This window comes from Mustela putorius, unplaced genomic scaffold (assembly GCF_011764305.1).
Source record: "Mustela putorius furo isolate JIRA1106 unplaced genomic scaffold, ASM1176430v1.1 tig00003858_pilon_pilon_pilon, whole genome shotgun sequence".
NCBI classification, from domain to species: Eukaryota; Metazoa; Chordata; class Mammalia; order Carnivora; family Mustelidae; genus Mustela; species Mustela putorius.
This window is the reverse complement of record NW_025422010.1, coordinates 41,708,266-41,722,180: the sequence shown is the minus strand read 5'-3', so window position 1 is coordinate 41,722,180 and position 13,915 is coordinate 41,708,266. Positions and strand designations below refer to the sequence as shown.

The following is a 13,915-nucleotide window of genomic DNA, read 5'->3' as shown; positions in this document are numbered from 1 at the left end:
AGCACACACGTGTGAACATCATGGCGCTAAATCGATCGTGAAAAGGACGCTTGTTTGTGCGTCGAGGGCTGAAACACAAAGGCGGGGCGTCTCCTGAGCTGACCTCGGCTGCGAACGTGCCTGTTGGGCAAGTCAAATTTCTCACTGCCCCATGCATGTCCATGAATGACCTTGAAAGGACTGTGAATACCGATTTTGGGGGTTACACACGTGCTTTAGCAAGCAGGCAAATTTGCAAATGTGCAATCTGTGGTAATGCGGACTGACTCTCCTTCCAAAAGGGCTAACTTAACAATGTGTGTGAATGAGCCAATGGCTAAATCTAGGGTTCTGAATGAGGTTATCTCCTGACCCATTCCTGGTTGGCAAGAGCTGGAGCTTACATCCTTACAAGATAAACCTCCACAACTGCAGGGGTCATGTGTGGCGCTGAAGGGAGTGGCAAGCTCCCCTAAGCAACTGTGACTTACAGGAAGGGGGTTAAGGAGGCAGAGGGCATCCCTGGGTCCTCGCCCCTGAGCCTAGAACTGAGGAGAAGGAGGGATGAAGTGATTCTGGAATGGAATGAGGGGTTGCCCATACCCAGCGATGACCATCAAAGTATGGGGTAGTCATCAGGACGGGACAAAGAGTGGGCCAACCAACGGCGGATGATGGTCCTAAATTGTATTTTCATCTTCTGAGTGAGAAGGAGGGCAGGAGCACAAGGTTGTTGAGGAAGATGATGTACAATTAAGGAGGCAGCTGAAACAAAAGTTTGACTTCTGTCAGGCGACAAGTGCTGGCCCAGGAAAGGCAGACCCGGAGGAGCAAGTCTACGGCGCCCAGGACCTAGGACAGGATGGTGGGAGACGACGGGGACTCTGAGTTTTCATCTTCTTGCCCAAGGGATGGAGCAATTTTGTTCAGGAAAAGAGAACTCTGCACTAAGGTCATAAATGGCCCCGGAACACATCTGAGGAATCTTGGAGAACGAAGTGCTAGAGACTGTAGCCGTGTGCATACAGTTCAAATTTTCCAAAACTAAACCAAACCAAAACAAAAAAACCAGAAAAATACAATTATTCTTTCTCTCAGAGAGTCCCAAATAGATGATTCGAAAGAAACAGTGTCACCACTAATGGCTAGCACAGATTTACACAAACCCAGACCAAACGGACTGCCTTTTCTGAAAGGGTCACTTGCCTGACACATTTAGGGAACCCTGCAGACATCAAGATTCAAGGAATGTTTCCAGGGGTTTGTCGCATCACTCTGTCTGGGGACTGGACTTATCCATTAAAAAATTTTTATTGATATGTAAATCATACAACAAAATCTACCCTCTTAAATGACATAATTCAGGATTTTTAGTTTATTTACCAAGTTGCAAATCCATCACCCCTAATTCCAGATGTCATGTTCATTTTTATCAGTGACCCAGATGATGTCACAGAGAACTTGCAAAATCAAACCTGATGGCTGACACTCTGCCCCTAGGGAAAGAGCCGGGCACCCAGGGAGGGTTTGGGCACCTGCTGGCAGAGGAAGGGAAGGAGGGATGACATTCTTAATTGGTTCCACAATTAGAGGGCACCGAGCCACGGTCATGGTCATTCATAGGACAGAGGCAGCAAGAGTGGCCAGAGGCTCCAATCACCCTACAGTGTCCAGGATGTGGTCCGATCGCACCACCTGGGGACCCAGGGAGGGGCGGCGTGCAGAAGTGTGGGGACAGCTCGCTCTCCTGCTCCTCACCCAGCAGGACCATAGCTGGATGACCACAGCATTCTTTCCTTCTTCCTTCCAAATCTGCTTTGCACATGCAGCCAATGAACCGTTCTGAGACCTCACTTAATGAAAGAGATTAATCTGGAGAACGGCTCTCCTGTGTCCCCAGCTGTGAGGGCAGCGTGGGAGGGAACGTGCCTATGTTCGAGGCCCCGCTCTGTTAAGAGGCTGGGCTCTGGAGGGTTGACAGGGGCTTGTATCACCCTGGGCTGGGGCCCATCAGGAATCAGGAACTCTGGCTTTTCCCTTCCACTTAGTTCAGCTGGGGTGGTGGCAGCAGCACCTAGGGCTGTGCCTAGGGAGATGTGGGGGGTGACTTCTAGGGGGTGGTAGGAATCCCTGGTTCCCGCACCTGTCCAGCTGTGGCAACTTTCACGTTCCTCCCAACCCCCCTTCCAAATCCTCTTTCACGGTTAGTACAAAGCCCACCTCCTCCAGGAAGCCTTCCTCAGCCATCCCCTGCTGGCTCCTTTCTCTGAACGCTCAGATGCTGCACAGTCACACACCACGTTCTGGTGGCTTCAGGAGCCAGAGAGGTTGTGCAAGCTACACCTCTGGCCCCGGAGAGCAGGGACCAAGCCTGGCACTTCCCTGCTCTGCTCCAGAGCCCAGAATGTAGTACGGAGCACCACTCTATCAGTCCCAGGAGGAGAGTTAAGTACTGCTCCCACTGGGGTGTTCGTTGTAAGGGACCACCCAGTCTCCCTTTCAGGAACTGTGTACTTCTCCCCCCACCAGCGGCTGCACGTGCTGGGGCAGACACCCCCCCAGCTCTCAGCCCCTATGGAAACTGCCTTGGGCGATGACAGTTGCCGGCATAAGGTTGTGGCAGTGAGGACATAAAGACCTGCTCCTTCACTCCATCGTGGGACAGCTCTGAAGTCACCTCCCTGAAGGGTCAGAACTCCCCAGCCAGACTGCCCTGCAGCCCAGCTTCTCCTTCTGCCCTACCCTGCTCCTTTCCCTTCCCTTCTATAGCTATTGTTCCAAAGGATGTGCCTCAGTAAGGGCCCTGCCCGCTCCTCTCCAACCCAGAGTCAGCTTCCCAGGGAACACAGGCACTGCTGGCTGTTGGTTGCATCAGTTTGCTCACTCTGCAAAATGGAGCGGGGTGGGGAGGGGTGGAGAGAATGTCTCAGCCCAGCAGGGGAGCACTCACTCAACACAAGCAGTGGGTCAGCAGCATGGCCATGACTTTGCCCTCTGGGAGCCCCCTCCTCTGTCTGCACCTGCTGGGTGGGTAGATTGGGGCAGGAGGGGAACCTCTGTAGGGCCCCCTCCAGCCAGCAGGGCTCCGGGGACAGAGCACCCAAGGCCGCTGCTCTCTGAGGAGTACTTGAAATACTCAGTACTTTGCTATCACGAAATGCATCGTTTTGCCTGAAAACAGCAAATATCTTTGAGTCATTTCCCAAAAGAAAGAAGTGGTTACTAGCTGTTCAAAAAGTTTTCAGAACATTTTCCAGGACAACAACCTAGGAACTGTTGAGGAGCTTAAACTTTTTCTGCAAAACAAGGAGAAGACATTCACAGTTCAACTTTAATCACAGAGCCCCTGGGAGCAGCCCCTGGAGTGTGGGAGCAGAGGGGCCCTCCTGCCTTGTCTGCCTGGGTGGTTGACCCTGGAGGGAATGCAGGGCAAAGCTCCCTGGGCTCCTAAGTGAGATCACAGGGCACAGCCCAGCCCCTCTGCAGCCATCTCCTCACCCCTCACCTTGTGGAGCTTTCTGTGTACCTTGGACTCAAGAACGGGCCGGCACTAAGCCCGTTTCTAGGGGCCTTAGAAGGATTTGATCGTTCAAGCCTCCCACTTCATAGACCCACTTTACAGAAGGGGAAATAGGGGCATGCAGCAAGTTGCCCAGGTCACAGAGTTAGTGAATGGGGGAGGCCGAATTCACATCCAGGGTCTAATTCCAGGGTATGCGTCTCTGACTTCAACAATTGGAACGAAAAGCAACAAGGGCACGCCCAGCCTGGCCTCCCGCCGGAGCGGGGAGAGGAAGCAGACTTCCTGCTCCAGGCTACAAGGCACCACACAGGCCAGCTTCAGCGACCAAGCCGTTTCTTCCCCGAGCCCATCTTGGGTCTAGCTGAACACCGACTTCTTTCATTACCGGCTGGCTGCCCCTGGTTTGGGTCCCTCTGAATGTGACGCAGCTGCTCTTAGCCTCCGTGGAAATCTTTCACGAATTTATTGGCGTGACCGTGCTTTCCCTGCAGACTCCTCTTCCCCGGCCCCGTCCCGTTAGCCTCTCCTCCCGGGACATACTTTCCATCCCTTTAATCATCTTTATTGCCTCGCTTTGGACCCCGTCCCGGGTCCACATCCTCTGCGAGGTGCGCTGACCTAACCGGGCATTCGTTCACACGAGCGTGGCCCGGCGGAAGGTCAGCTTCCCCGTGTGTGCCTGTCACACCCCTCTTCCTATATTCCTGGGGCAGCGGCTGCTTTCCGGAGGCCCACCGCTGTCCGGGGGGGGGGGGGGTCCCGCTTAGACAGGCGGCCAGGTCCACGAGCCAAGGTGTGGCTGGCCTGGAAGGAGAGCAGCAGCCTGCCGCTGCTTCTGGGTCAGGGGGTGACTGTACATTCAAAGCTCGGGGACTCCCCGCACCTCCAGACACAGACTCGGGACCGGGCTGGGGGACAGGGGAGGAGGGACACCCAGCCTCTACTCTCCCTCTTCCCCAGTCGCCCGAGAGCCCCATTCCCCTTTTAGAGATGTGCTCCCTTCTTCTTCCCTCCTCTAGGAGCCCAGAAATGAGGCATTATCTTGGCAAAGCAGCACAGCACTGAGGCGGTCCACACAGTAATCATTCTGGTCAATGATTCTGGTCATGGCTTGGTCCAACGCTCCTGGCTCAGTTTCCCCTTTCCCTGCTGCTTCATAACAAGCCTAGTGTTTCTGGTTCCTAAGCCAGGATGGCCTTCCTCCTAGTTAGTGGTGTGATTCCTGTCTCCTGGGAGGGCCTCTGACCTGCTAAGTCCACCAGCTGATGACGACGAGTCCTGGGGACCCGTCGTCCAGGTGGCCTGAGCTGTGGCCAGCACCCAACGTGCCTTGTTCAGGGCCCCTGTGTGGAGGGGAGGCCCAGGGACCCTAGTCAGCCATGGCCCTCATTTCAAGGGGGCAGGAGGAGAACAGGCACCTCCACTTTGCAAGGAAGGGATGTCGCCTAGACTGTTCCCTTGGTTCTCTAAGAATATTCTGTTCGTTAAAGGTAAAACCACAGGCCATCCCTTTGATCCAAGAAGTGATTCCCTATAGAGGCACACGCCTCATTTTAATTCCCTGGGCAGAAGCCTTTTTTCTCTTTCCTTCTTTCCTGCCTCTTTCCCTTCCTTCCTTTTTTCTAATGTTTCCAACCAGAAATAACTGATGCATATCCACACAGAAAACATACTCTAACCCTGCTTTACTACAAACGTCCACAGACTACAAACATCGCTCTGTACTTGGAGTTTTCCACTTGAAATCTACCACGAAGATTTTTCCACGCAAAAGTCTCCCCAGGAACAAAGGCAGGTCTTCCTGGGACTCCGAGCCCCAGCTGCCTCGGGGCACTTTTTTTCTGGCCCCTTGCTATCACCCAGCACGCCGAACTATGGGGAGACCCTGGGTTCTGCTCCTCCAGGCACTGGAGAGCAGGTGCACGCGTGGCTGCGGATCTGCTGGTCGCCTGTCACCACAGAGCCGAGCACAGCCAGTGACAACTTGCAGTGACTAGGGAAGAGCAGGAGACACAGATGCCCTTGGAATCGTGAGCTTCAGAGCCTCCTGGAGGCCATGTCTCAAAACACATGTTAGCTGGGACCTAGTCCCTTGAGGACTGCTGTCCTTGCTGCAAATGGAAAGAGCCTTTCTCTTCCTGAGCTGTGGAACCAGCACCCTGTCCCTGGCCTCCTGGAGGGATCTGTTTCCTGGGCCAGCTCCGAGAAGTGGGGCTCCCACTTCCCAACTGGTACCTGACCCCATCACTTCATCTCATGGGTATCAGTGGGTCCCCAGGAAAAGCAAAACCCAGGTCAGAACTAATGGAACTAGAGACGGCCGGCCAAGGACAGAAAACCCAAAGCTCTTGACGGAGTCTCTCCTACCTCCGGTCATTTCTCCTCCGTCGGAACAACTTCTTCGTGTGGGCGATCTCCACTTCGTGGGGCATCGGGTGGTAGCCCTGTGTGGTGTGGGAGGAAGGGGGATCGTGAGTAACTTGTGAAAGAGAGCAAAGACCTTCTTAAACATAACTATTGATGATAACGTCTATGACCAAAAGGAAATCGGGAGTTTGGAAAGACTAGACTCTGACCGCCAAATCCAGACTGAGAAATGGAAACTGTGTTAGTCAATTTCCCACCAGGCAACGATGCTGGAATTACAGGACTGAAGAACAGTAGGGACACAAAGGGGACCTCAGAATGTGTTATATCCAGTCACGCAAATTCCAGATGACAACGCTCAGGGCCAGAGGGATGAATGAACCTGCTCAAAGTTTCGTGGAGAATTAGTGACGGAGTTGGGGCCAGGTCCCGGATTCATGGCTGCATGACCAAGGACAAGTTACTCTTTGAACGCTCATGACATCTCTATGCTTCCTGACACACTGGGGATGTCAGGATCTTCTCTGGGCTGTCGAGGGGATCAAGGAGATGCAGTGCCTTGCAAACCCCGAGTGTCATGGAGATGCAGTGTGCTAGAACACCGGCTGCCTCACCCTGGTCCAGGATGGCCTGTCCAATTCCGCCTCAAGACCCTTATTCCTCATACTCCTGGGGAGTGTTTAGGAGAAATGCAAAATACTTCAATGCTTTTTTAAACTTTAAACTGGGTAAAATCCCAAGATAATGCTTCAATGCTTTTTTAAACTTTAAACTGGGTAAAATCTTTTGTACGTTGCCATTGGTACAATAACTACACACCTATGTCAAGGTTAGAGATGGACCCTCTGCTTATAACAGGGGGCTGATTCTGTCAATGCCAGGCCCCAGGCAGAATGATCTGCAGAAGCTGGGCTGATGGTCAGCTCTGTTCTTAACCATCGCCCTCCCCCCAGCAGGAAAGTGTGTCACGGTGGGACATGGGTGCGAGCACTGGCATATTATGGGCAACCTGTAAGGGTGGGGGTGGGCAGGGGGTGGTGGAGGGGACCTGGGCCTGGAGGGCTGGGGGGAGGGGGTAGTCTGACTTGGGTCTGGGATACCCGTGTACAGGTCTGATGCACACTACACCCGGAGTGTCACCCCCCATGTGGCCCACAAGGCCCTTCACACGTACAGGGTAAGAGGGAGTGACAGGGCCCAGTGTGCTGCAGAGTGGTCAGTGAGCGTTCCTTTAGCCCAACCATCTGCACTTTATAGATGGGTAGACTGAGGCCCAGATCCTCTATGGTACCAGCCCTCTAGTTGCAGGTTCCACCATGGAGGGTCCCATCAGGCTGCCTTCTCAGGGTGTAGCCACCAACCGAGGTGGGCTGGATATTGACAGCTCTGGCCAGTCTCAAGGAGCTTCCCAGGGTGGGGCAGTAGGAGGACAACAGGCAACAGGCTCAGGAGGACAGGGGACTCTAGCATTATGGATGCATCACGGCCTAACCTCCTACGGAGTCCAGGGAGGGGATGCACATCTCAACATTCATTGTCATAACAACCCCTGCCTCCTACCCTGTCCCTCGCCTCCAATAATCTGGCCGAAAAGTCATGAATGAACTCTGGGTTCCAGACAGCCACAATGGGCCTCTGCAGCCTTAGGATGTGCTTTGTTTAATGGTTTTCTCAAAGGATATTATTTGCTTTTCTTTAATACAAAACACAAACAAGGAAAAGCACCACGTCTTCCCCTCTCATTTCCCCTCTCCCATCCTGACCCAGCTCTGGGCTGGCCCCTTCCCTCCCTCCGGGCCTCGGGTCACCGCAGGAACACACTGGGTGTGCCCCACGCAGACAATGGAAGGAAGCTGAGGCTCCCTTTCAAGCTGGCGGCCTGGACTGGGACCTCACCTCGGGGCCGGGCAGAAGGAGCTGTCCGCAGCCCTGGGTCTTCCACGAGCCCGGGACGTGCGGCCGCCCTTGTTGGGGCTTCAGAGTCCGGGGCTCTGCCCTGCACCCTGTCCTCATTTTCCATGCACCGTAGCAGGAGGCAGCCGCCCTCGGGACTCCAACGCAGTTGCAGTCCTAGCTCTCCCCGAACTCAGTGTGGCCCAGGGGACCTGCTGGCCACTCAGGGCTTCTAATGAAGTGTCCATCCATCTATCTCCCCCCCCCAATCAATATATATGTGTGCACACGTAGACGAGGTCACAGTAGTCTAAGCATGGGCTCTGCAGCTGTACGGGGAGCAGCCAGCTCTCGGCTCTCCCTTTCGATGATCGTGTGACCTCGATAGCTAATCTCCCCTCGACAGCTCTCGGTTTGCACATCTGTCATAAGAGCATCAGCCTCCTCGGGTCCCGGTGAGGGTTAGCTGAGCTGATGAAGGTTGAAAAGAACGTAGTCTAGGGCCTGGTATGGAGCAAGCGTCTGTAGGTCTCTCCGGGGGTTTCTCCATCTCCCTCACCTTCATCATCTTCCCCATCGTCCTGACACTCAGCTCAGGGCCGGGTGGGCCCAAACCGGCCAGGCTGCACTGGTCCCTCTCCTCGTGGAGCCCCCAGTTCCTGGCACAGAGACTGAGGTGGTTTGCCCGGCGATGGGGGAGCTCAGGTTAGGGAAGGGATGAGGGATGAGCAGAGGGCTGGTGACCCAGCTGCGGAGTTGGGAAAGGAAGGCAGAAGTTCGGCCTGTGCCTTCTTTGGCCCGAGGCTGGCAGACCTCACGGCGAGGCCAGAAATCCGTTAAAGAAGTGACAAAGGACAAAATCTTGCACTTCTGAGGCCCTCCCTCCCTAGGAGCAATCCAGGCCCGGGTGCTGGAGGACCCTCAAGACCACTTGGACTGGGTGAATGAATGAGTAAGTGCCTTGCATTCGACTTTCAGGGGCTCCTGCAGGAGACAGGCACACAATTCACACTGGCTTCCCTGGAGAGCCTTCTGCAATCATCCACTCTGCTTCTCAGGCAGGTGGTCGACACCAAGGGACACAGGCAACTCAGGATACTGCCTGCGCTCCTTCTAAGACGAGGGTGACTTGGTGTCAACAGGGGCAAAGACGAGGCCAGCCGATGAAGAAAGAGGAAATCTGTGCTCAGTCACACCCCTGCCATCAGGCTAGCTGCCTGCTGATCTGCGTTGGCAGAAGTTCTTTACTCTGCACACGAATGTTCACCTCAACATCATTCACTCACAACAGCTGTGACTGGAAACACCCCGAGGGTCTGCTAACCGACAGCTGGATAAGAAAATGTGGTATGTCCATACAATGGAATATTATACAGCTATGGAAGAAATTCTTTTCTTTTTTTTTCTTTTTTTTAAGATTTATTTATTTGTTTGAGAGAGAGAGAGAGAGAGAGAGAGAGACTGGTGGGAAATGGAGAGAGAGAATCCTTAAGCAAAGACCTGTTGAGCTCGAGCCCAATGTGGGGCTCGATCCCATGACCCTGAGATCACAACCTGAGCTGAAACCAAGAGTTTGCCGCTTAACCAGCAGAGCCACCAGGTATCCCTAAAAAGAAGGAAGTTCTGATACATGTGGTGATGTGGGTGAACCTTAGAATCATTGCGCTCCGGCAAAGAAGCTAGCTACCGAAGACTATGCACTGTACAATCTCATCTTTACGAAATGTCCAGAATAGGCACATCTGCAGACTGAAAGCAGATCAGTGGTGGGCGGGGGCTGGGGAGAGGGAGGAAGGGGGTGGTGACTGCTAATGAGTACTGGGTTTCTTTTTGGGTGAGGGAAATATTCTGGAATTAGATGGTTGCACGACCTTGTGAATATACTAAAAAACAACTAACCATATGCCTCAAAAGGGTGAGTTTCAGGGTAACGTGAATCATGTCTCAATTTAAAAAGGTGGGAAGAAAATCCGGGGGCAGTATATTCTGGGTAGAGGGAACCCCAAGTGTTAAAAGAAAGAAGAAAGAAGATCCAGCCTCAAAGGAATGTGTTCCTTTCTCACTCAATCACTCTCCAGGAAGCAGCAGCCCTAAAACATTTTACATAAGCCAGGGTGGCAAAGGGCGGCACATCCTAGGCAAGAGGCACCCAATGACCAGTGCGACTAATGAGAATCCAGAAAGGAGTGTGCACTGGTATCTCCAGGCCTGGCCAGGGGAGATGGGGCTTTGGCTTTACACCAGAGATCCCTCCCTGCTTTTTAGAATCTATCCCTCAAGTGGAGAATGAGAAATTTATCAGGCTTGGTGGAATTACCCTCTAAGAGCAGAGAGTGGCCTTTGCTGTAATTCTTTGCTTAACAAATTCTTCCACTCCATGCTTTGAAAGAGGTCCCTATGGATGTCAGTCCAGGTAATGTCAGTCCAGGTGGGAGGGCGCCCACACCTCCATAAATGAGAGCACCGGCCTTCTGGTTTACCAGCTGCCTGGCGGGTCTCCACAGTCTTCCGTCACAGAGCGCTATGCTGGACCACCCCCGGTGACCACCCCCGGCGATGCCTGGTCTTCTTCCACTTCTCCGCTCAGAACCCTTCTTCCCAGCCCTCTGAAACCTGGCTGCAGTCTACCCCCAACCTCTGACCACTTTTGCTCACTAAATGGGCCTGGGAGACAAGTAGATTATATAAACCAAGCCTCTCCAGGGACAGAGGGAAGGTAATACTCCTTCTGCATGCTGCACTGGCTGAATACACGTGCAACACACACACACACACACACACACACACACACACACACACCCGGCTCGGAGGTCGGCAACGTTAAGATGCAGCTCTGCGGGCCAGTCCCTGATGGCTCCAGTTGCAGAAACACGTTATGTGAAGTCCGCCCATCCCAGGGCAGGCTGAGGCGGGTCCTCACAACCCGGGGCAGTATTTCTGCGCAGTAAAGGCAAGCCCAGCAGGCTGCAGGCCCCAGGCTGGGAGTGCAAGGGCCTTGTCCCTGGGGGAAGAGTGTCGTGAGCGAGGGCCAACGAACTCACCGAGCAAGGAGCCTGCACAGAGATGGCTCTGCTCGGGCGGCTCTGCAACCCACTGACTCTGTGATCACAGTGACACGCTCCCGCTAGGCTCCCCACTTCCAACCCCCCCAAAACCCACCCGCTCTTCCATTCACCTTGACCTATAAAAATGGCCATGTTAGGCACTGCGCATACAGTAGTAAAACAGAAATAGGCAAAATGCTTGTTTGTACAGAGCACACATTCTAGTGAAAGCAGAGAGACAACGGTCAGATAAGCAGATGCTGTGATAATTGATGAAAATGCTACTGAGCAGAGCAGGCTGGCAAGGGGATGCACCAGCGGGGGTGGGGATGGTCAGGGGAGACTCCTGTTACTCCGCCTCCGTCCGTCTACCCACCCACCCGTATGTCCATCCATGGTCCTTTCTCACGCAGCCAGCGCTAAAGGCCTCCCCTGTGCCAGGTGCCTCAGAGGGAGAAAACCAGAACGAACAGACCCAGCTCCAGCCCTGGAGGTCAGGGAACACAAAGGAGTAAGCTGATGGATGCCACGGGCCATGGAGACACTGAACAGAGACGCCTTGGGCAGCCAAAGAAGAAATGAGGACCCTCCTTAGGAGAAGGGTCAGAGAAGCCCTTGCCACGGAGCTGGAACCTGGGCTGGGTCCTAAGGAGTTTGAGAGATGCTCATGAGAAGGTGTGTTACTGCCTCCAACTGCTGGCCAATGACACGAGTGTCACGGGAGTGTGTGGAGATTTGCTTGGTGCTGTGGGCAGACAGGGAAGGACCAGAGCATTCTGAGGGCCAGCACTGGTGCTCCTGACCAGTGTCCAGTTTGGGGCCATCTCTGTCGTCCTCTTCTCCTCCTGGAACAGGTACAGTTCTGTGCCTCAATAAGATTAGTTGGAGTCCTACCCTGCAGAGCTGTGAACATGACCTCGTTTGGAAATAGGGTCTTTGCACATAGGATCCAGTAGAGATGGGTTCGTACTGGAGGAGAGCGGGCCCTAAACCCAATGCCTGCTGTCCTTAGAAGAAGAAAGAAATTTAGCTACAGAGAAACTGGAGACACAGAGGGAGAAGGCGATGAGAAGACACCAGCAGTGTTGGACCAACACAAGCTTGAACCAAAGGACACAAAGAATTCTGGCAGCCACCAGAAGCTAGCGGCAAGAAAGGATTCTTCTCCAGAGTCTTCAGAAAAAACACTGGCCCTATAGACCCCTCCATCCCAGACTTCTAGATCCAGAACTGGGGGACAGTCAATGTCTGTTCTTTGAGTCCCCCGGTTGGTGGTACTTTGTGATGGTGGACCTAGAACATGAGGACGCTCCTGGCTCTCCCAACCAGATCCTACAGCATGGTCCCAGCTGCAGGCTCACAGCACGAGGCTGGCCTCAGGGTCTCCCCATGTGCTCCCTCCACAGGTGCAGCTTGCTCCTTTCATGCGGTTCTCCAGGGCCCTGTCTGATATGGGTGGTCCTAAGGCCATCAGATACTCCCTAGTGGGCAAGTGCTACTAACTCCACACCTGTCCACTCCAGGCCTTTGGGGCCATAACGCATAGGGTCATGCAGCTCTAGGGGTGGAGGACCAGGCTCTGTGTTGGGGTCTTCTGGTCCCTCATCCAACCAACAGCCTGAGACCCTGCCCAGTCCCCTACTTCCCAGTGCTTTTGATTTGTCTGAGGAGACCCAAATCCCCAAAGTAGGCAGGGTTCCCCCACCTTCTGGCCCAGCCCCACCATCGGGCACACCTGCAGGGACCAGCAAGATGGGAAAGGCAGGGAAGCTGGAAAGACATACACACTTCGTGGAACCCCGTGCCCACTTTCCGCTCAGGGAGATTTTCCTGTGACCTTTGACCTGTGTCTACTAATCCCAGACCTGAGCCTGATAGAAATCATCCAAGCCGAACGGTCTCACATGTCTGTTATCTTCTGCTCACACTTTAGCGCTTTGCAGAGGGAGAGGATTATACCAATACAAGAGTCTTCCTCCTAGTGTGTAAAGCATCCCCCAGATTGCAGAAGATCTGGACGAACAGCACTGTGTGGCCTTTATTGGGAAGCAGGGGAGTTGGGGGGGGTTCACGTGGCGAGGCGTCTTCACCACTTTTCTGACGAGGTAGGCGTGTGTTCCCACTCTTCTCTGTCCAGTGACACACCTGGATGTCAACTCTCCACCTGGACCTCTTGGAGACCTCGAACCCTCTCCTCTCCTTCCTGAGCATGCATGTTGATCGGCCCTACTAGGCTCCTGTCGCTCGCAAGAAGTACATGGGAACTAAAGGTTCCTTCTCTCCAGAAGATACCAGAAGATTCAGGTAGAGGGCCTTATCAGTAGTCTGGCAGAAGAAAGACAGGATATTGGTTCTGCTGTGCCCACTGGGCAAGCCAAGGGAGCTGGAGCCCTGAAGAGGCAGGACAGAACCTCTGGCCAAGCTGGCTCAGGCCTCCCCAGGCTCCCCCATCTCCAGCCCAACTTGGGGAGATATCCCAAGAGTGAACAGTACAAAGCAGCCACAGCACTTGGCAACTTAATGGGCCATAAAAATGCCATGTACAGCTCCCTGACAATGAGCTTGTCTCAATAGCAGAGGCTTCCTCCTGCGGGGAGTCATGTTTTTTCAAAGCTTCTAAGAAGTTATCCTACCAAGGTCTCACTGTGGGCACGTGGGCAGGATGTGTGGGTCACGTCCAGTGAAATAAACAGGTAATGTTTCTAAAATTCCTGGAATCTCTAGGCTGCACTGTTCTAGAAAGAAAGGTGAGGGGCAGACAAGCTTCCCTGTGTTCAAATTTGTGGTTTTCTTTTCTTTTAATTTATTTTTTCAAGCAGTAGAGACTTTAAAAAAAAATAAAAGAATAATAAAAAAAAACCAAGACCTTAGGTGGAGCCCCCATGTAAAAAACACAGATAAACGTAGACAGGGATGAGACCAAGAGGCTGAACCACCAGCATTGCCCCCTGCTTACAATTCCACTCACACCCTGGAATGCAGACCCTAGACTCCACTCACTCTGAAAAAGTGCTGTTGCTTGCCTATTGTTGCTGGCTCCAAGAGAACTGGACATTCTTCTAGAGGAAGAGCTGAACTTAGGTTCTCTGGGACCCCCCAGAATTGCCTG

General features: G+C 53.5%; 1 protein-coding gene across 5 annotated transcripts in view; it reads right to left on the bottom strand.

The window, feature by feature from the left end:
- Window positions 1–13,915, bottom strand: part of CTIF (cap binding complex dependent translation initiation factor) — a 279,877-nt gene that overhangs the window by 121,633 nt on the left and 144,329 nt on the right. For all 5 annotated transcript variants that reach the window (XM_045065609.1, XM_045065610.1, XM_045065611.1 and 2 more), the window contains one exon: window positions 5,870–5,946. In XM_045065609.1, coding sequence (XP_044921544.1) covers window positions 5,870–5,946 — 77 coding nt within the window. The remainder of the gene's footprint in view (window positions 1–5,869; window positions 5,947–13,915) is intronic.